Genomic DNA, 21,102 nt, shown 5'->3' with positions numbered 1-21,102 from the left:
GAACATGTGAGGAAGACCACAAGGGTTTAAGGTGCTATTTGGGACAGGGCATGTCAGTTGTTTTGTTTGCGAATGAATCAATGTTTTGTACCAGAATAAATGAATGAAATGACTCAAAAGACACTAACTTGCTAACAATGCAACCTGCAAAAACCAGCAGAGTGATGCAAACAGAAAAAGCTGTTAGAATGCTATACTGGATTTTATCCCAGTGCTGTTTATTAACATAAACAGCATTTTTTATTTTATTTTTTATTTTGTAAAGAAATTCATTTGTAAACACCATTTACATTTGTCAACTAATTTCAGTTTTTAGTCTTGTCTTTAGCATTTTCTTTATATCATGAGAAACTCTTAGATTGATAGTGTGCTGCATGTGTTTACAAATCAGAAACAGCTGGTTGGCTGTTTAATAGAATACTAGATCAATAGAAACACACACACACAATGAAAAGCCCAAGAATGGACACAGATAGATAGAGAGACAGATAGATAGATAGATAGATAGATAGATAGATAGATAGATAGATAGATAGATAGATAGATAGATAGATAGATAGATAGATAGATAGATAGATAGATAGATAGCGACATGGAGCAAGTAGAAGAAAGCCATGTGCTGTGGTTACTACAACCCTCAGTGACATGATGGCCCACAGCTATCAAACAGATGTTATATCAGAAAATTTCACCAGCATCTGAACATCTTCTCCTGCATCTCCACATCTGCTATAATCTCAGCTCTGTAGGTGCAGAGATACTAACTGAAGGAAGATCTTTTAGCAGAACCAGACATTCCAACATAGATGTGTGGGGGTGTTGCATTGTGCGTCACTAGGTGAATTTAGTCTCTTTCCTTTATTACAACCTGTTTCACACACTTTTTTTTTTTGGTCTCTGTTCCTTACAGAAAGGACTATGTAATCTTCCCTGAGGATCAAAGGCAGAGTGTTATCCACCATCCTGACCCCTGCTGAACCTGGATGTAAAGAACAGTAGGAAAGAAGTTCCCTTCCTTAACAAGACAGACCTGCTCGGAAATTGTTTTTACGACTCTTAATAGTTATTCTTATTGCTGTCTTTCATTTTTAACAAGCTTTTACTCATTTCTTATCTCCTCCGACCACAGTCATCGTCACAAAATTGAACCCAGCCCAGAGGAATGCATGATTTTATTTAGTTTTTTAAATACCGCACTGCATCCTCTGTTGCTTTCATGTGATTATGTGATTTTATGTTGCTTTTATGTGATGCATACTGCTGCCCACCCCCATCGATGCACAGATGGAAACACAAAGAACATTATGTGACAGTAATCACTAAAGGCAAAAGGTGTTCGGTGAGACAGAGGCAGTGTGAGCTGCATTTTAAACATACAGGTGCATGTGAAATGATCATATTGCATACGTTTTTCTAAAAACATCATATTTTTTCTAGTAATGTGACAAGCATTTCAAGTAGTCAGGTGCTGTTTAAAAAGTCTTTAGTGGTCTATCACTGACCGCACTGCCTCAACACATGCTAGTAAACATCTTTTTTGGTGTTTGTTGCAGTAGTGTCAAAAAATACTTATTTTTTCTTAAATGAAAACAAGAATGTGAGGGATAGTTTTTTATTTTATTATTATTTTATTTTCATTTATTTTAATACCCAGCGCACCTTTTTAACAGTTAAATAACATCTGCAAAACTTCATAAAGGAATGAAAAGAACACGACTGTCAATTGGCACAATTTTTGATCTCTGAATAGTGACTAATTAACTTTGTACAGAGGAGATCTTCAAGAATATTAAAAAAACACTGCATAATTTTCTGAACAGTGGACAGCATGAATAATCAAGAATATGAAACTAATTTGAACAGTTGCCTTTAATGTACTCTCAAAGCTGTGCTCAGATATATCAGAAACTCTGTTCATGACAAAGAGGATTTATTTATTATAATATTAATATTACGTTCAAAAGAACTTATGTGCAAAAGAAAATCTCATTCTGAGTTAACAATATCATGCATGCAATTGTTCAATATGCCACAGTCATCATAATTCAGTCATGCATGACTGATGAAAGATGTTAAGGAAGAGAGAATAATAATGATATTGAACTCTTTTTGAACCTGGGGAAAATGTAATCAGGCAGGTGAATCTCAAATTACTGTAAAACCACCCTGCCTAAATTACTATCTTGTCTTCATATAGGACACAGCTGAGCGTAAATGTCACAAGTTACATATAACAAATGATCAACATTTGCAGACAGTCGTTCAAAGAGCAAGAAAAATGTTTGTCTAAACATCTTTTGCATTCTCTTATTAGTTAAAGTTTATTCATGTTAATTCATATAATATAGAAATATAATAAATAACATTTTTCCACATATCCGTTTATTACAGTATGTAGATGCATCTATTCCCATTCAATTGCCATTTTATTCACACATTAAATTTGTCTGTTTTAATATATCAGGTGGATTTTGCTGTTCAGCTACAGTAGTTATGAAATGTTATGAAGTGACTCCATTCTATTCTCTATACAGTACAGTACAGCCTACTTACATATCAAATATTAAATGTAATACACCAGTGAATTACTTAATCTAAAATTTCATATTCGGTGGCATTTTCACTTAAGCCTCTTATGTAAGAGTCTCTTCTGCAGTTGAGATTCACAGAAAGGTTCTTCATAAAAGCGCAAAGTAAGATCTCTCCTGAGACATTTATATCAATCGAAGGAGCTGTGCAATTTTTGATGGAAAATACATATGAATGAGAATTTATAGAGCAGACTTGATACAGAATCTGTGTTGCTGAAATTCTTCCGCTGCTGGGGAATGTTGGATTATGCAGTGTATTTTCAGCTAAAAGCGCTCTAAGATATGTGAGCAAGATCTGGGAGGTTAAAATAAATATAAAGCCTTAAGGTCCAAATAAAGTTTTTTTTTTGTTGGGGGTTGGGGGTAATTAAACATATCAATACAAATGTCCCGGTTGCTTAATTGGGAATGTTTACATCTTAGGAAAGTATAGCCTTCCCCTCCTTAAACCCTTTCCATGTCTTCTGAATTTCAAGTCAACCCAGATTGCATGTGTAAATGTCAGCCACACACTCTTGCTGAATTACAACACTGGCAGTGATGCCCATCTCCAGATGACTTTTTTTTTTTTTTGCACACTACAAGACAGATTTTTTTTGGCATGCAGCTCTTATAAATTTGCATTAGTCATACTTATATATATTCATCAAAATACAGCATATTTTTCATGTAATAAAGCAATGTGACAGACCAAAACGGCATCGTCATGATGAAAAAGAAAAGAACTTAACTATATCTCTGTATCTATACAATAAAATAAATAATAATCTACAAATAAAAATCTGTAAAATTTTGTAAAGCATACTCTTTGTTTTGTTTACAAGGTTGTACACACACACACACACACATAGAGAGAGGGAGAGATTGATTTATTGATTTACGAATTGATTTCTTGTTCTTTGCTTGGCATTTTAAATGAGAGGAAGACAGGATTCTTTTTAAATATATATATATATACAATTTACAACGGGAATAACTAAATAAATACATGGCACAGAGCAGCCAGGCAAGATATCAGATGTGATGTGTAAAAGTGAAGTGTGCTAAGCGGTCTGTAAATAATCTCTATGAAAACCAGCTATTCTGTGTGTCCTTGTGATGTTCCTGCTTACACATAATTGGCACATGCAGTGTAGTGTAACTGGGACAAATATGAAACAATTGATTCTCTGCTTGGCCATTTAAAATGAATCCAATTCCCAATATTGAAGAACTATTGCACATCCAATGATGCCGTGTTGATTCTCTGTATGAGACATTCAATATTTTTTTTCATCAATGATTCTGACATTCCTTTTGCCATTGATTACATAATTAACATATATATGTACTCAGGCTTACCTACACATTATTTGCAATCATAGCCTATAGATTTAAATGTCATACTTGATAATCAGAAGATGGCAATGCAGTATTTTGTGATTCTTTCGGGATTATGTCGAAAAGGTCACTCCTTATTGTTTTCCTTTGTTCCTTTTCCTCTTCATTTTTTATTTATTTATTAATTTTTTGGCTGTGCTACTTAAGCACATACATTGTTTCTAAGCAACCATGACAAGTACTCTGTTTACCGTCCTTGAACATCTTTGACAAAAAAAAAAAAAAAATAAAATATTTAATTCAATACTGAACAGTATTGATAAACTAGCTAAAACAGATCTCATTATTTTTTAATTTTATTTGGAAGTTGGAACATGCGATTTGTGTAAATTGCTGCCTATGTAGAGCGTTCCAAATCAGTTGTTTATGAGGATACTTGATGATTAGGATGCTATCTGCGTAGGCAGTAAGCAGCAAGACAGCTCACTAGATTTTGAAACAGCTAATGTCAAAAAGAAAACTTTAGTTTCTTATTGGAGCAATTGTTCTTCTCACTGAGAAAGACATGCTTTGTTGTACTGATTATATTGCTGAGTTTCTAAACTCAAAGAAAGTGAAAATTAAAAGAGCTTGTCTGTTTTCCAATGTCTGGTTTCATTATGAGAAATGTGATCAAAATGACTTGCAGCAAATGAATGAGATTCTTGTAAAGCAATTCATTCTGTCTGTGAAACGTCAGAGATGTCAAACACAAATAGATGCTTTTGTGCAGAGCTGAATTCATTGAATTTATCAACTCAAATAAGACTTACATTAGTTAAATGACTGCTGGAGTCTCTTCTGTCCTCAAAGAGAAGGCACTTCTCGCTTTCATCAGTTCATTAGGCAGCGACAAGTCACGTCAGCTCCTTTCATCTGAAGAGCAATCAAGTTTCTTTCATGAACCGACAAGAAATTATAAGCAAAACTAGGCCTTCTCATTGAGAATAAGGTTGATTTTAATTGCCTCGACACTGTTGGAAGTCTGACAATGAATTCAAAATGACTCTGTAAAGTTGCTGTCATGTTGCTTTGGCTGTGTTGATTTGAAACTTTATGCCTGTAAGACGGGAGGTGTTAATTGTCACAACAATTTCTGAATCGTTCTGAATAATTTCTGATATAATTAAATGAAACACTTTAGACAGAAAGTGGTGATTCAAATAACAACCCCATTTGATATACAGTATTAATTGCGGTCCAACAACAAATGCCGTATATAAGTGTCATGATGTACTGGGACTGTTTAGCTAAAGAACAGAGTGGTTTCATGTTTGTAGATTTGATATGGGGTTTTTAAACACACAAACACATTTGTTTTTGTGAAAAGTGGGGACATCCCATAGGCGTAATGGTTTTTATACTGTACTTACTGTATGTGCTATTGCCCTACACCAACCCTACACCTAAACCTACCCCTTACAGGAGACTGTGCATTTCAACTTTCCCCAAAAAAACCTCACTCTGTGTGATTTATAAGCGTTTTGAAAAGTGGGGACATGGGTCAATGTCCTGAAAAGTCACCTTTACCTTGTAATACCTATGTCATACCTTTGTCATTATACAAATCTATGTCCTGACTTTTCACAAAAATGCGCGCACGCACACACACACACACACACACACACACACACAGTTAGGTCCATATTTGGACACATGCAGGCACAATTTTTTATTATTTTAGCTGTTGACCAAAACATATTCAAGTTACATTTACAGTATATAATGAATATGGGCTTAAAGTGGAGGAAAGGTTAAGGAATTACAGCTTTAATTTTCAAGGGACCATAAGTAATTGGACAGTTGACTCAAAAGCCATTTCATGAACAGATGTGGGCTATTCCTTCATTATTTCTACATCAGTTAAGCAGGTAAAGTGTCTGGAGTTGATTCTAAGTGTGCCATTTGCATTTGGAAGCTTTTGCTGTGAACCCACATCATGCGGTCAAAGGAGCTCTCCATACAAGTGAAACAGACAATTGTTAGGCTTCAAAAACAAAACAAATGCATCAGAGAGACAGAAGGAACTTTCGGAGTGGCCAAATCAACAGTTTGGTACACTGTGAAAAAAAAAGAATGCGCTGGTGAGCTCGGCAACATAAAAAGACCTGGACGTCCACAGAGAACAACAGTGGTGGATGATCAGAGGATCCTCTCCATGGTAAAAATAAACCCACCCATCCTCACAACATCCAGCCAAGTGAAGAACACTCTCCAGGAGGTTGGTGTGTCACACTGTTAAAGTCTAAAATCAAGAGAAGACTTCAACAGAGGGTTCACTACAAGGTGCAAACAAGGCCTGATTAGACTTTGCCAAAAAACAAATAAAAAAAGCCAGACCACTTCTGCAAAAGCATTCTTTGGAAGGCTGAAATTAAGATCAACCTATACCAGAATGACAGGAAGAAAGAAGTATGGAAAAGGCATGAAACAGCTCATGATCCAAAGCATACAACATCATCTGTGAAACATGGTGGAGCGGTGTGATGGCATGAGCATGGCTTTCAGTGGCACTGCGTTTCTGGTGTTTGATGAAAACAGAAGCAGCCGGATGAATTCTGAAGTGTATAGGGATATACTCTCTGCCTAGATTCAGTCAAATGGAGCAAAGTTGATTGGATGGCGTTTCATAGTACAAATGGACAAATGACCCAAAATATACAGCAAAAGCAACCCAGGAGTTTAAAAAAAGTAAAAAATGTGGATTATTCTGCAATGGCCTAGTCAATCTCCTGATCTCAACTCGATTGAGCATGCATTTCACTTGCTGAAGACGAAACTAAAGGCAGAAAGACCCACAAACAAACAACAACTGAAGTCAGCTACAGCAAAGGCCTGGTAAAGCATCACAAAGGAGGAAACCCAGTCTCTGGTGATATCTATGAGTTCCAGTCTTTATTTGTCCAATTACATTTGAGCCCCTGAAAATGGGGGGACTGTGTATAAAAATGGTTGTAATTCCTAAGCTTTTTATGTTATATTTTTGTTCAACCCCTTGAATTATAGCTTAAAGTCTGCACTTCTATTCTGGTGGCATACAGAGCCAGAATTAGGGCTGCCCTCAACTAAGGTTTTTTTCTGGTTGACTAGTAGTCGTTTATTTTAAGCATTAGTTGACTAATTTATTTATTAATAAACCATTTAAATCATTATAATTAGCCTTTAATTGCCTGTAGGCTATAGCCTAATAAAATGCTCAAGCACACGCATTAAGCTTGCCACAACGCACTGGCAGAAGTAATGATTATGAATGTGTCAGGGAAAAACAGTAAGGAGACTGCATTGACATTTTAATCATTTGATAAACTAGTGCTTTCTTTTTTTCGGTTTAAGAATAGTCATCTCTGCAGCAGTGGATGCGCCTGCATGCATGTTTCATATGGATTACATAATCTGAGAATATTGTTTTCCATTTGAATTGGTTCGTTTGAAAGTAGACATTTCACTCTATAAGATATATTTTTAATGTCTGTAAGAAGAAGATGTACACGAAGTTTCGTGCTCACGTTCACAGAGACCGAGACGGCAGAAAGCGAATCCTGTTTGCTTTCAATATATTTTACAAAAACAGTAAAAAAGATGCTCATGGATCTGGAGGTCAAAACGGTGAAAAACAGATGGTCTAACTGAAACTCTCAATTGGCTCTGCTGCAAAGACTCTTTCACTGATGTAACTAGGGAACATAAAACGAATGTAGTTCTAAGTAAATGGGATTTGTATTATAACCCAAAGGTAATGTAAATGAATGTTAAAAATGTGCCACTGGAAGTGTTTTTCTTTGAATCAAGGTCAGTTAGACTGACCTTGCTGGTGAGTGTTTTTATGCAGGCTATGGTGTTTACCCACACAATACATAAAACATTCAAAACATCTTTAGAATTATAATCCATGAAACTCTTACGGTATATTCAATATTATGAGCTGTGTGTCTTTTCCACTACTGATTTGATTAAATTGTGAAAGACTGCTATTGTGTGAAAGCCATGCAGTCAACTCATTCATGAATGTAGCACAATGTTGGGAAATTAATTTACAGTGAGTCTCCGAACATTTTCAAGTACCATTTATTTATGGAATATTGAGCATGGCTGTTTCCAAGGAATGTTTTAAATCTGATCCTGTTTGTCACTTATTTAGCACCTTTTGAATTATTTATTCCTGACTGACTAGAATATTTGGGAACTGTATTAAGGCATGACATGTTTGAAGGATCAATCCTGCATTTTCAGAGCCGAATATGAAATACAAAGTGAAATAGAAAGATTAAAGAAAATAAATGACGAAATAAAAAGCCACATCATTCATTACACCGTGTCATGTGCACATACTCAATATCTAAATGCATTACCCACTGAGACAGACTATATAATTGTGGTGAGAAATGGAATGCTCATAAATCATTATTATCTACAAAAGGTTACATTTATGCTTCAGCAGAACCATTTAAATGAAAAGGAAACAGTCCTGAATTGGTCTCTTTTCTCTTGTCTTTTGTTTTATCAACAAAATAATATTTGAAATGGTTTTATTTAAATCTAGAACCAAACAAATGAAAAAATGGATGAAAGTGCCCTTCATAATGTTCCTCACAATGGAAAAGTCACAAAAAGGTTTTAATTATTTAATTCTATCATTTATGCTTCTTTGTCAGTTATACAATTTATATTTTGAAATTTATATTTTGAGAGAGAGGGAGAGAGATCACTAAAACTATTTATTTTTTTTATGGCAGAAAAAATAACATACAAATAATAACAATACAAAATTTAAACAAATAAGAGAAAAAAATAAATAAATAAATAAATAAAAAGGCATAGCTCACATTCAATTTAAACAAATAAGGATATTACAAAGTACCAGGGGGATTGAAGAGTGTATCATAGTATTTTAAACATTTTACAGACTTTTTGTTTTTTAACAGTCTTATTGAAGAAATATAAATGTCAAAGTCAGAACAAAACAAAATTAACATAGGAGATGAATTAAGAAATTTTTGTTTATGTATGTGAAATTTTGCTAATAAAATAAAAAGGTTAACAATAAATTCTAGATCCTTATTGCTTTTGTTTTCATAATACAAGATAACATCCTTTAAGGTAAAGCAATAATTAATGTTCATTAAATTAAATATAAAATCTGCCAAATCAATCCAAAACTTGTTTACGACTTTACAGTCAAAAAGTGAGCCAGTATCTCTTTCTCATTATTACAAAAACAGTATATATCATCAATATCAGTGAATCTCTATATTAAAGATTTAGAAGGGTAAATGGTATGTAGAATTGTGAAGTGTATTTCTTTTATTTTATTATTAATACAATATTTAAAAGGAATTAACCAAGCCCTTCTCCAGTCAATATTCTCAATTATAGAGTTCCAAAAAAATTTATTTAATTTTATTTTTCTATTTATTTTATTTTTCTCAGTTAGCTCAACACCTTCTACAATTAATTTTGGATTCGTCACAAATAAAGAATTATAACAAATATGACTTTTGACAAGTTGACGAGGTGTTACAGGAAGAGATCATTAAAACTACAACATCCACAATCCTGTGCGCACACGTCACAAACACGCGCCAAGTTGTTTGGGCTCGAAGTGCAAAATTTAAAAGGTAAGTTGTGTGTATTTTGTTGCAAAGTCATGACTCTGATACCGTTTTATCATGTGTCATTTGCTCGGATGTGTTTTGGACAGAAAACATAATTAACGAACTGTTGTTGTTGATACTGATCGTTCACTGGTTTAATAATAAGTTTGGAATAGACAGCTGGAGTGAACTGTGACCCAATTAACAATTGCTATTTGTTTATTATGCGTGGTGTATTAATATTAATGTTTTTTTTCTCGAACATTTCACATTGTGTAATATATCGTACAAATATATTTTAGTGTATTTCCACCACTCCTACACTGTATAATGATTTGAAAGTATTAATATTAGAGTTTATTTATGAACAGGTTCCATTATGGCTCTGGCAGGAGTGCGTGTAATCGAGCTTGCAGGACTGGCCCCTGCGCCCTTCTGCGGGATGATACTGGCGGACTTCGGTGCAAGAGTCATCCGGGTAGATCGGACAAAGGTGGCAATGACAGTAGATACTCAAGCAAGAGGCAAACAATCAGTGGCCTTGAATCTTAAGAACCCCAAAGGTGTCGCTGTTTTGAAAAGACTGTGTGTCCATTCAGATGTGGTTCTGGAGCCCTATCGTAAAGGTCAGTGTCTTCATTAAAGGAAGCAAACATGACTCCACATTCACATGCTCAAACATCATAATATTCTGCACACGAAGACAGAGCTTTTGCCAAGTAATAATTTTCTAGGTAGTTGGCAGGGTGTATTTTATTGCTGGAATGTAGTATCTTCCTTCCTGACACAATATTAATAAAAAAATAAATAAATAATAAAAAAAAAAAAAAAAAAATATATATATATATATATATATATATATATATATATATATATATACTTATATTGTGCTATAAGTACAATTCAAAAATAATATGAAATATATTTGTTTTTATTTTGTCTTTTGTCTAGTTCTAATAGTGAATAATGTTGCCTCCGCTAATCTTAATTATTATGGCAGTTTTGATAAACAGTAATTACAAAATAAATCAATGTTCTTTCATTTTAATGCAAGTTGACGCAGCGTGTTTTGTCACAATTAGTTGTTTTTGTTTGCAAATTAATTATTCTTAATTTTTTAAACTGTTACCCTCTGTCCATATTGTGCATTTTGCCTAAATAATTTCAGTTGTTTTGATTAAAGCATTGTTGATTAATGGAGGTGGGAGGTGGGGGCGGGGGGGGGGGGTATGTGGGTGGGGTGATTGCCATTTCCTTCCTGATTTTAAATCCGACCAAGAATAATTTGCTAAAGTATAACCTCCGGTCCTATAAATTAAAATTTACTTGCGTCCAAGTTTTTTTCTTTCATGCATTATCATTTTATCTCTCTGGCATAATTAAGGTGTTATGGAGAAGATGGGATTAGGTCCTGAAGATTTACTAAAAGAGAACCCGCGCCTGATTTATGCACGACTCACTGGCTACGGTCAGAGCGGATCCTATGCCAAGGCTGCTGGACATGATATCAACTACCTGGCCGTGTCAGGTAAAGACCAATGTTAAACAGGTGCAGAGGAGCCTGCTAATGAGCTTTCCCAGAATGCCCTTAGGCACAGTAATTGTAAATCAGAGTAGATGACAGTGATTGAGCTATCTGAACTTCAAAATATCTTTGTTGGAAAATTTTTCTTACACTTTTTGTACAACCAGAGTTTAACTTTTGTGTCCTCCACACTGAGGCATAACTGCAAACCGGCACTTGTTAGGTTGCAGACTGAAACCCTATGGAGCAGTCTGGATCTGTTGCGCCATTAATTAAAAGAATTTCAATGGGAATTATGTTGTTGATCTTCGAGCATGAGGGAATTTTTTACATGAATTTTCCTTATTAATATTTTACGATTTACACAGCTCCAGAGACATCTTATCATTTCAAATTTTCAGATTTTTGATTATGAATGCAGCATCCAAAAGACTTCCAAAAAATTGTAATTGTATAATTTTATAAATAATATCCACAATTATTCTAGGTCCAAAATGAATAGTGCCCCAAAACTGTCATCTTTTAGTGAATTACAGAGTTTTTAAGCTAAAATATATCATATATCATATCATATATCAAATATATATATCACATCAGCAGTTTTTCCATATGTGTGGATGTGAGATTTTACAAAATATAGCATTTTGTGAAACTGGCTTCTGCTAATCGACCAAAAAGGTAAAGTGCAGTTTTATCCTTGTGGCTTATGTTAATAGTGCTTATGTTTTAAATGAATTTGTTTCTATAAGCTACGGAATATGTAGAAGCCTAAATCGGTGCAGGACTTACAGGCCTAATGTTCTTAATATATTCAGGCATACCGATAGTAAATGTAACTTATGTTTTTGCTTCAAATCATAATTTAAATTTATATAGTAGGAGCTGAAGACAATGCAGTCATTATTACAATAAAAGCTTAAGTAAAGTTTTGTTCTAAATAATAGTGTTTTTTTTTTTTGGTATGAACTGAAAATATGTATACATAGAATTAAATTGAAGTTGCTTTGGATAAAAGCATCTGCCAACTGCATAAAATATTAAATTAAAGTCATACGTGCATTAATGTAAGATCATCCTGGCAGGTGCATTTCAGTGTTGCTTTCATGCAAAACAACAACACCAGGTTTAGATAGCGTCTTAAACCATTCATGCGTCAAATAACAGTTTTATTGATGTCAAAGAACATTGCCAGATGTATAATTCTAAACAAATGCTTTTTTTGATTAACACCAACTACCATACATTGCCATGGTACTATCCAGTTTTTTCATTCAGGTGCTGTCAGTGGGTCGTGAAGGTCAGGCCCAACTAAATGAGAGCATTTTACAAGATTGATTGCATTTTTTGAGCCCTTTGTTGTCTTTTTGCTGTTACCTTTTATGTGCTAACAGTACAATACACTCTTGTAATGTAATTATCTATAATGACATTGGATTTTGGTGTGTTAAATCTGAATTATTTAAAGCTTTCACTGTAATAATGCCCATGGTTCTTTTATTTTTGTTCATTTGCTACACTTTTCTTAACCCCACTGAACAAGCACTAATATTTAAACCAGTTTGAAAGCACAGGGGATGGAAACAAATGCTCGCTTGTGATGCAAGTGGCTTAACTGGTCTTATTTTTATCTGACCTTTAACTGTGATTTAAAAATAACTGTTAAAGTAATCATTCAGCTATTCTTCAGTTCTCAGGATTTCTCTGTCCCTCTCTGTCTGTTATAGGGTTGCTGTCCATGCTGGGCCGTAGCTCAGAGAAACCCTACGCTCCACTGAATTTGGTGGCAGACTTTGCTGGAGGAGGTCTCATGTGTGCATTTGGGATTGTGTTGGCTCTCCTGGAAAGGAGTAGGTCAGGACAAGGCCAGATCATTGATGCCAGCATGGTAAGAGACAGCACCTCATCTTAAAATTTTGAATGTGATTGTTTCCAGGGCTGGTTAGCTAAAGCTAGCAACTGACTGGAAAAAGAAGCACTTGTGCTGGCATGCTTTCATTCTATACCATCAAATTTATAGCATACTGAGGGAGCCCTGAATTGTTTCCCCCCCCCCACAGTGCTAAAAAATCCTTTTCCTCTACCTGTTTTGAGCAGCCACTGCATGGAATGAGGCAATTACAAGCCTTGTTTATCTCAATATGATCGCACCATGTTCTGACCAGACTCGATACTTTTCTGCAATCTGGATTTTCCAATAATTGCTTGGTTTTCCTTTCAAGGTGCTTATATTGGCACTATCTATTTTCATTAACACTGCTACGTGTGAGTACTGTTAAAGCGGTTATTGTCCAAGTGAGCCGGACTCGGTAAGTGAGGAATTGCTAATATTGTGGTCTTGCTCATTCACCATTGGGTCCATGAGAGCCTAAATGTTCCTCCATATCAATGAACTGTAATTCACTTTGAAAATAAATCAAGAAACTAAACGTTTTTGCCACTTATTCACAAATATTATGCATTTGAATTTGGACCTGTGGTTGAAACTATGAAATATTTGGCTGCAATGCTCATCATTAATGCTTGCTAACAAATAAAGTATGAAAATTAAGGAGTAGGTCGCTCAAGCATGAGAAATTGCAATATTAGTGCCATTTTACAGCTTCCTGAGATTGTATATTTTTAATCATTATTAAAATGTGGTAATTATACATTCTAAACCCTCACAGATTTACATGTCCTACTGTTTTTGATATTTGTAAAAATGACATGCTTGTATTACACTGCAAAAAATGCTTTTCTTTCTTTTCTTACTACAAGGATATTCTAGACAAGTGAAAATTGTCTTGTTTTCAGTAAAAACAAGTGAAAATCAAGTGTGTTTTTGCTTGAAACAAGCAAAATAATCTGCCAATGGGGTAAGCAAAATAATCTTATTTCAAACAGAAAACAAGATTATTTTGCTTACCTCCAAAGTATTGGGGAAGTCGTGGCCTGATGGATAGAGAGTCGGACTCGTAATCCAAAGTTTGCGCGTTCGAGTCTCAGGTCTAGCAGGGATTGTAGGTGGGGGGAGTGAATGTCCAGCGCTCTCTCCACCCTCGATACCACGACTGAGGTGCCCTTGAGCAAGGCAGTTCATTAAAGTGCCCTGTTTTGTTCATGCTAGGTTTTCTCTGCTGGAAAAAAAATATGATTAGCATTTGCCATTCTGCTTGTTAATTAAATATGACATTTCACTTAGCCCTAAAGTACATTTTTATGCATTAGAAAACCTTAACCAGACAATGCTCTAATTCTACTGAGGTTATGTAATTTACTCTAACGCAGTTTGATCTCTGCCACTTTAAGCCCTTAAGGAAATAAACAGTGGTAAATATAAAGCTTAATATGTGACAATCCAATATTGAAGCACCTCTCACATTAGCAATTCAGAGCTGCAGTGCTAGTGCAGTTTCTCCTGATAGCCGTGTGTGTGCCAAACTAATGTCAGTGTGGGCAGGAGCTGTCGTAATGATGATTAGATGTTTGCCTGTCAGGCAGTAAAGATATCTTAAACTCGTTCCCGTGAGAGTCACCTTGCCGCTTTCTGATAAAACCTGTCGTTTGATACTGACAGCCGCGTTTAGCGACGTCAGTGTTATTAACCCACAAGGCAGGCAAATATTGTTTCACTTGCATGCCAATTTGGGTGTATTATACCCTGAAAACTTCATGCTTTCAAAGTTTTTAATTTAAATACTTACTAGAAATTTAAGAGGCGGCCTGGTAGTTTCATTAGCATTTCATAATTGTGTTATGCAACATTTATTGGGGCTATGTATGTACACTGTCAGTTTAAATCCCAAATTGTTTGACCACTGTCATCTTCACATTGACATCCAAACAAACAAGGCGTAATAAACATTAACTATAGTTAAATATTCCACTTTATAGGTCTGTCTCTGAGCAATATGAAAGGTGGAAGTGTGAAGAAATAGCTTTTTGAGGCATATCATGATAACACATTCAGTATTAGGCCAAGCAACAGGCATCTTTTGGGAGAGTGACTTCTTCTTGGTAGTCAGGCCAATCAAATGCGCAAATAGATACCCAGATCGTCAACGTTTCTTTGAAGGCTGGGTTCACTGGGAAATAAATTAAGTATATCCACATTAAAGTTAATTTTGAAAGGTCACAGTCTTTGAAATGCATGTATATTTATTTTTATGCATCAATCTGGAGGATTTGACCTATAAAGATTTCTTTTCATCTGTGAAAATGTTTCTGGAATACTTGCTTACTGACACTTTAACCTCAGCCTTGTTGCCAAATTTGTCCTTCAGAACTGATTCAATTCAAGATCTGAAGTGCCATAATTCTTTAAAGAGGTCACGTCATACATATTTAACATAAGTCTACTTATGCTAGTGAGTTTATTTGAGCAAGACACAGTCATATTCTAGTTTTTTCGTTGCCAGTTTCACCCATTCTCTGAAGTACACAGCCTTTTTTTTTACTGCTGTCCCTTTGAGAAATGTCCCCATTGCATGTGAAATTATTAACTGCATGTATTGCTTTCTCTGCCGCTGCTCACGCAACCTTTGAGAGTTTATTGTTTTCAAACATAGTTTTTGCTACCCCCATCCTTTAATAACAGCCTTTGAGAAAACTGTACAGTATTACATTGTGACTGGTTCATCAGTGCTGAATTATGCCACACAAACTCTTTAAATCAGGCTGAAAGATCACGGACCTTGTTAAAAATAAATGTCATCCATTTTTCATATGCATGGACAGTTATGCATTTGATGAATTCAGTATATCGCTGCAAAATTAACAAAATTAAATTTTTTGATGTTTACTTCCAATAAATGCTCTTTTGGAAATTTCTGAAGGTTACGTTATGTTTTCATAGGACATCAAGCTTTATTATGCATACAAGATCAAAGACATTTTGATTACTCATGATATGGCCGCTTTTGAGTCGTGCTGTGCCATGATGTGGAAATCAAACCTCTACAGAACTGCAGGCTGTTTCACTGTGGTGTGCTTGTATTACAAACTACGTTGCTTAAATCCTCCCCTGTTGTACGAACCACATTTCTATCTTGTTCAGTGCATTCATGTATGTAAATGTATGTGATTATCTGCACTGTTTTGTGCATTTAAATTTATTGTAAACTGAATTATGTGACCTAATGAATATGTACAACTCCAACTACAGTTCTACTGAGGATGTAGCACTTCATAAGTTTTTTTTTTTTTTATTGGCAAGCATCTTGTTGCTTTATACCAAAAATTTTACTTGATAAAATTGTGGCAAATAATGGATTAAATGAGCGATGCTTGTATTTATGTCATGTTTTTTATGGTTTATGTGTAGGTTGAAGGTGCAGCGTATGTGGGCTCCTTCATGTGGAAGTCCCGTAGCCTCGGCCTGTGGAATCGTCCACGTGGGGAAAACATGCTGGATAGTGGTGCTCCGTTCTATGATACGTACCGTACGTCTGATGGAAAGTATATGGCAGTGGGGGCGATAGAGCCTCAGTTCTATCAACAGCTTATTAAAGGTCAGTGCATTATGTTTCTTATTAATATGTGACCCTGGACCACAAAACCAGTCTTAAGTCGCTGGGGTATATTTGTAGCAATAGCCAAAAATACATTGTATGGGTCAAAATTATCGATTTTTCTTTTATGCCAAAAATCATTAGGATATTAAGTAAAGATCATGTTCCATGAACATATTTTGTACATTTCTTACCGTAAATGTATCAAAACTTAATTTTTGATTAGTAATATGCATTGCTAAGAACTTCATTTGGACAACTTTAAAGGCGATTTTCTCAGTATTTGGATTTTTTTGCACCCTCAGATTACAGATTTTCAAATAGTTGTATCTCAGTCAAATATTGTCAGATCCTAACAAACTATACATCGATGGAAAGCTTATTTATTCAGCTTTCAGATGATGTATAAATCTCAATTTCGAAAAGTCACATATGGTCCTGTCCTGTCATTATCTGAATGTAATGGATGTTCTCATGGTGTGAATTGCAATATGCATGCTTGCTGTTTAATTCAGAATAGCTGTCTGATGAAATTTTGAAGTTTGTTAATGGAAAAATCTGAAGTATTTATAGGCAGAAGTATTTATAATTCAAATGTATTTTTTTTTTCTCATCCGTAAATATATTCTCAGTCAAACTAGATGTTTTTAAAATTCCTTTATCGTAATCTTTGATCTTAATTTAAGACAGTATGGTTACTCTTTATTTGAAATATGGTTACTAAAGTTGACCTTGATCTGGAAAATACATCTTAAAAAAAGATGCACAGTTTTTTAATAGGAAAAATTATGTGCAAATATTAAAATTAAATCTAAAAATGTATTATTTTTCTTCTTAGTTTAGCATTTTGTTCTTTTAATGTATTCATTTTATCTCTTACTCTTTTAAATTATATATTCTCTTTTTTTCTCATTTTTGCATTTTAAAGTGATCATCGGATGCCCATTTTCCACAAGTTGATATGATTCTTTAGGGTCTTAATGAAAAGTCTATAACATACTTTGGTTAAAATTTCTCAATGGTAGTGTAAAAAACACCCTTTTTACCCTGTCAAAATCAGTTCTGTTTTCAGCAAGCTGTTTTTGTCGCTTTAAATGCTAATGAACTCTGCTGACCCCGCCCCTCTCTTCCGTGGGGTGACGAGCAGACTGTAAACTTCAGCAGCGAAACTGGCTAACTAGCACATTATTAGGAAGGCGATTTGCTAAGATTCATAAAAAATAAATTAAAAAAACCCTTATACTCACTTCTTCGGTAAGTGAAACTTGATCACGAATGATTCGTGGGTGGATTTTTATCATTATAGGATGGATGTGTACACACATTTCCAACACACATTTATGTTCAAACAACTTGTAAAGTGAATTTTGCATCTGATGACCCCTTTAAGATCTTATTTTTTTTCTATGTTTTTATTTTCTTGTTATTTTTAATTATTTATTCTTATTTTACTTTATGGTGTTAATGCTTATATTGCTATTCTCATATTTTTGCATATGTTCTTATTTTTCTCTCTTCACTTTTTTGCATTTTTTGTTTTCTTGATCTATTAAATGATATTTATTATTTTATTTGTTTTATTTTCTTAGTTTATATAATTATATTTTCTTATTTCTTTATTTCTGTGAACATGTACAACATCTACACAATGTACATCTGCACATCTAGCAGCTTTTAATTCACCTGAAATAGACCCGAATGACATCCGAGTACAATTAACCACAAGATTCTCAGGGTCACATTGTTCTGTCTACATGGTTGTCGATTTTGCACAGGCATGCAAAGATTAGGGAGAAGCCACAGGATGCTTTATTAGTATGTGCATAGAGATTCACCCTACGTCCTAATGACCCAAGTGCTTAATCTTGCTTTGAAACCATAATAACTCTATTGCTATTCAAGTTTGACCCTCAACAGAAGAATGTCTCCTTATAAGTCACCTGCTGTGGCCAGTGTAATGTAATGGCTTCTGGATTCATAGTCCTTCATGATCTCTTTGATCTTTGTCCTCTAAACTCCTTTATTGATTTCTTTCCCTTTTTTTTTATCTCCCTCATCTAATTCTCTCTCACCACAGGTTTGGGCTTGGACGATGCTGACCTGCCTGCACAAATGAGTGTATCGGATTGGCCGCAGCTCAGGCAGACATTCACCCGGGTGTTTACCAGCAAGACCCAGGCGGAGTGGAGTCGAGTCTTCGATGGGACAGATGCATGTGTCACCCCTGTGCTGTCACTGGATGAGGTACTCTCACACCCCCACAACCAGGCACGGGGATCGTTCTTCAAGGACTCTCAGGGGGAAATTAGCCCTCGACCTGCACCCGTTCTGTCCCGCTCCCCTGCGGAGCCCTGTCACTCCCGGGACCCCTTCATCGGAGAGCACACTCGCTCTGTGCTGAAGGAGTACGGGTTCGAGCAAGCGCAAATAGAACAGCTCTTATCTGCCGGTATTGTAGAGTGTAACGAAGCTAAAGCGCGTCTATAAATCAAAGACTCTGACTGGAGAATCATTAAACTTTGTGGCCAATAATGCAGCGTGGGAATCTGAGCTCTTGAACTCCTCTGTCTTGTTGAGTGAGTGTGAGGGGGCATTTCAGAACAAAATGACTTGTTCTCCCTTGTGAATCACTGGGTGCTGCAGTGGAAGTGGACTAAATGATCCTGGGCTTTTAAGTGAAAATGTCCAAAAAAATTCAACTTTCATTTGTAATTGCTGCAGGGAAATTCAAGTGGGATTTAATTAAAGCCAATTGCAAATATTCTGTATTAATCTTAACATCCTTATTTTTGTCAGCATCCTCATCAGTATTTCAAAAAAGATATTCAACATTCACTTATTTTTTAAGACCGTTTTGAATTAATAATTGTATTGATGAAGGCATTTTATTTGGAGTTGATTAAAGTCTACCACTTTTGGTTGTGAATTTAAATACTTGACTAATAAGTGCCTTCAGCAAGAATAGCTGAGTGTGAGTCATAGACTAATTAACTGAGTGAAATATTTGCCTTTGCCTAATTATTAGGAAGTGCTGATGGCTTAAGATAATGGTATTAGGATAAAACCAATTAATGATTCAGATTAAGATGACGTTTTCTGTCATAGTATGACTGATTGTGTAAAAATATAGCACATATAACATTTGTGTGGCCTTTATTTGCTATAAGTGATGGGCTCAGGTTGAAGGTTGTCGCTTAAGGCCAATTCACACTTTACCGACAGACACAGACAAACCGGAACAGACGGATTTTGTTGGATCAGTGTGTTACCCTGTCTGCATCTCTTGGCATTGGTCGACACTTATTTTTGCTGACTGAACATATTGAATTGGATTTTTTCAGTTCTTGGAATGTCTGAGAAGTGTTGTAATCTGCCTGGAGACCGTCAGCATTGGCTCTGCATCTGTTAGTGCGGTGTAAATTGGCCTTATGCTAACCAGGGCTATAGTCAGGGCTATTGTAATTTAAATGAACTGTAATCTGTTTTAATATATTATGAAGTGTAACTTATTCCTGTGATGGCAAAGATGAATTTTCAGTAGACATTACTCCACTCTTTAATGTTACATGATTCCTCGGAAATTATTTTAATATGCTGATCTGCTGTTCAATAAACTTATTATTATTATTATTATTATAAATGTTGCAGACCGTTGTACTGCTTAATATTTTTGTTGAAACCATGTTACATATTTTCCAAAAGTGTGGAATATTTAAAAGAACAGCATTCATTTGACATAGAAATGTTTTGTAACATTATAAATGTCTCTACTGTCACTTTTGATCAATTGAATGCACCTTTTCTCAATAAAAGCATACATTTTTTAATAAAAATCTTACTGACCTCAAACTTTTAAACAGTAGTGCATTTTCAAATTAAGAAAAGAGACTGTACAGATCCAAGACACATTTTCTTATCCTTGAAGATTGTGATAAAATAATAATGAAATTGTAAAGCAGTTTTTAAAACTTCAGAGTTTAAAAATGTTTTTAGACTTTAAAGACTGTATCTGGCATCAAACAATACTTCTTTTGATAACATTCTGAATCATCTTTTCTCAAGTCAAATACTACTTGTAAACCCAAAGAATGAGTTGTATAAAAGATATTTCATAACTACTCTAGCCTGAAATCGATTCATTCATGTAGAAGATATGTGTGGAATGTGGCATTTTAATCCATGTGGCACCATCTGACCGGTTCCCTGTGATCCACAGCTCGACCTCTATAGATTAAGTCCGAGAGAGAGGGTGGATGATGTTCCATGAGAAGCTCACATGATTTTTCAAGAGACTCAGTGAAAGTCTCATGACAGATTTGAGTAAACCAAAGCAGCAGGAGATAGTCGTGTGAATGGAGAGGGAGCATTGCGCAGGGTTGTGTGCTTTGACTGCTATAAATGCGTTGCCGTCTTTTTTTTTTCTTTTTTTTTCCAACCCCCTTGGAGCCGTCTGACGAGGAATCACATGGTACGTCACTTGATTTAACTATTGGGCTATCCTGCCATGCAAGACCACAAAAGGATACTTGATCGGTCTACATTAAGTT

The 21,102-nt window shown here is 35.1% G+C and overlaps 1 protein-coding gene across 1 annotated transcript; it reads left to right on the top strand.

The window, feature by feature from the left end:
* Positions 1–9,473: 9,473 nt before the first annotated feature.
* Positions 9,474–20,673, top strand: amacr (alpha-methylacyl-CoA racemase). Its single transcript, XM_058757201.1, has 6 exons — positions 9,474–9,565; positions 9,913–10,167; positions 10,926–11,069; positions 12,791–12,951; positions 16,369–16,555; positions 18,633–20,673. Exons 2-6 carry the CDS (start codon positions 9,921–9,923, stop codon positions 19,040–19,042), a joined length of 1,149 nt encoding a protein of 382 aa, XP_058613184.1. The 5' UTR covers positions 9,474–9,565; positions 9,913–9,920; the 3' UTR covers positions 19,043–20,673.
* The last annotated feature ends 429 nt before the right edge of the window (positions 20,674–21,102 follow it).

This window comes from Onychostoma macrolepis, chromosome 21, assembly GCF_012432095.1.
Source record: "Onychostoma macrolepis isolate SWU-2019 chromosome 21, ASM1243209v1, whole genome shotgun sequence".
Classification (NCBI taxonomy): Eukaryota; Metazoa; Chordata; class Actinopteri; order Cypriniformes; family Cyprinidae; genus Onychostoma; species Onychostoma macrolepis.
This window is presented reverse-complemented; position numbering and strand designations above follow the sequence as displayed.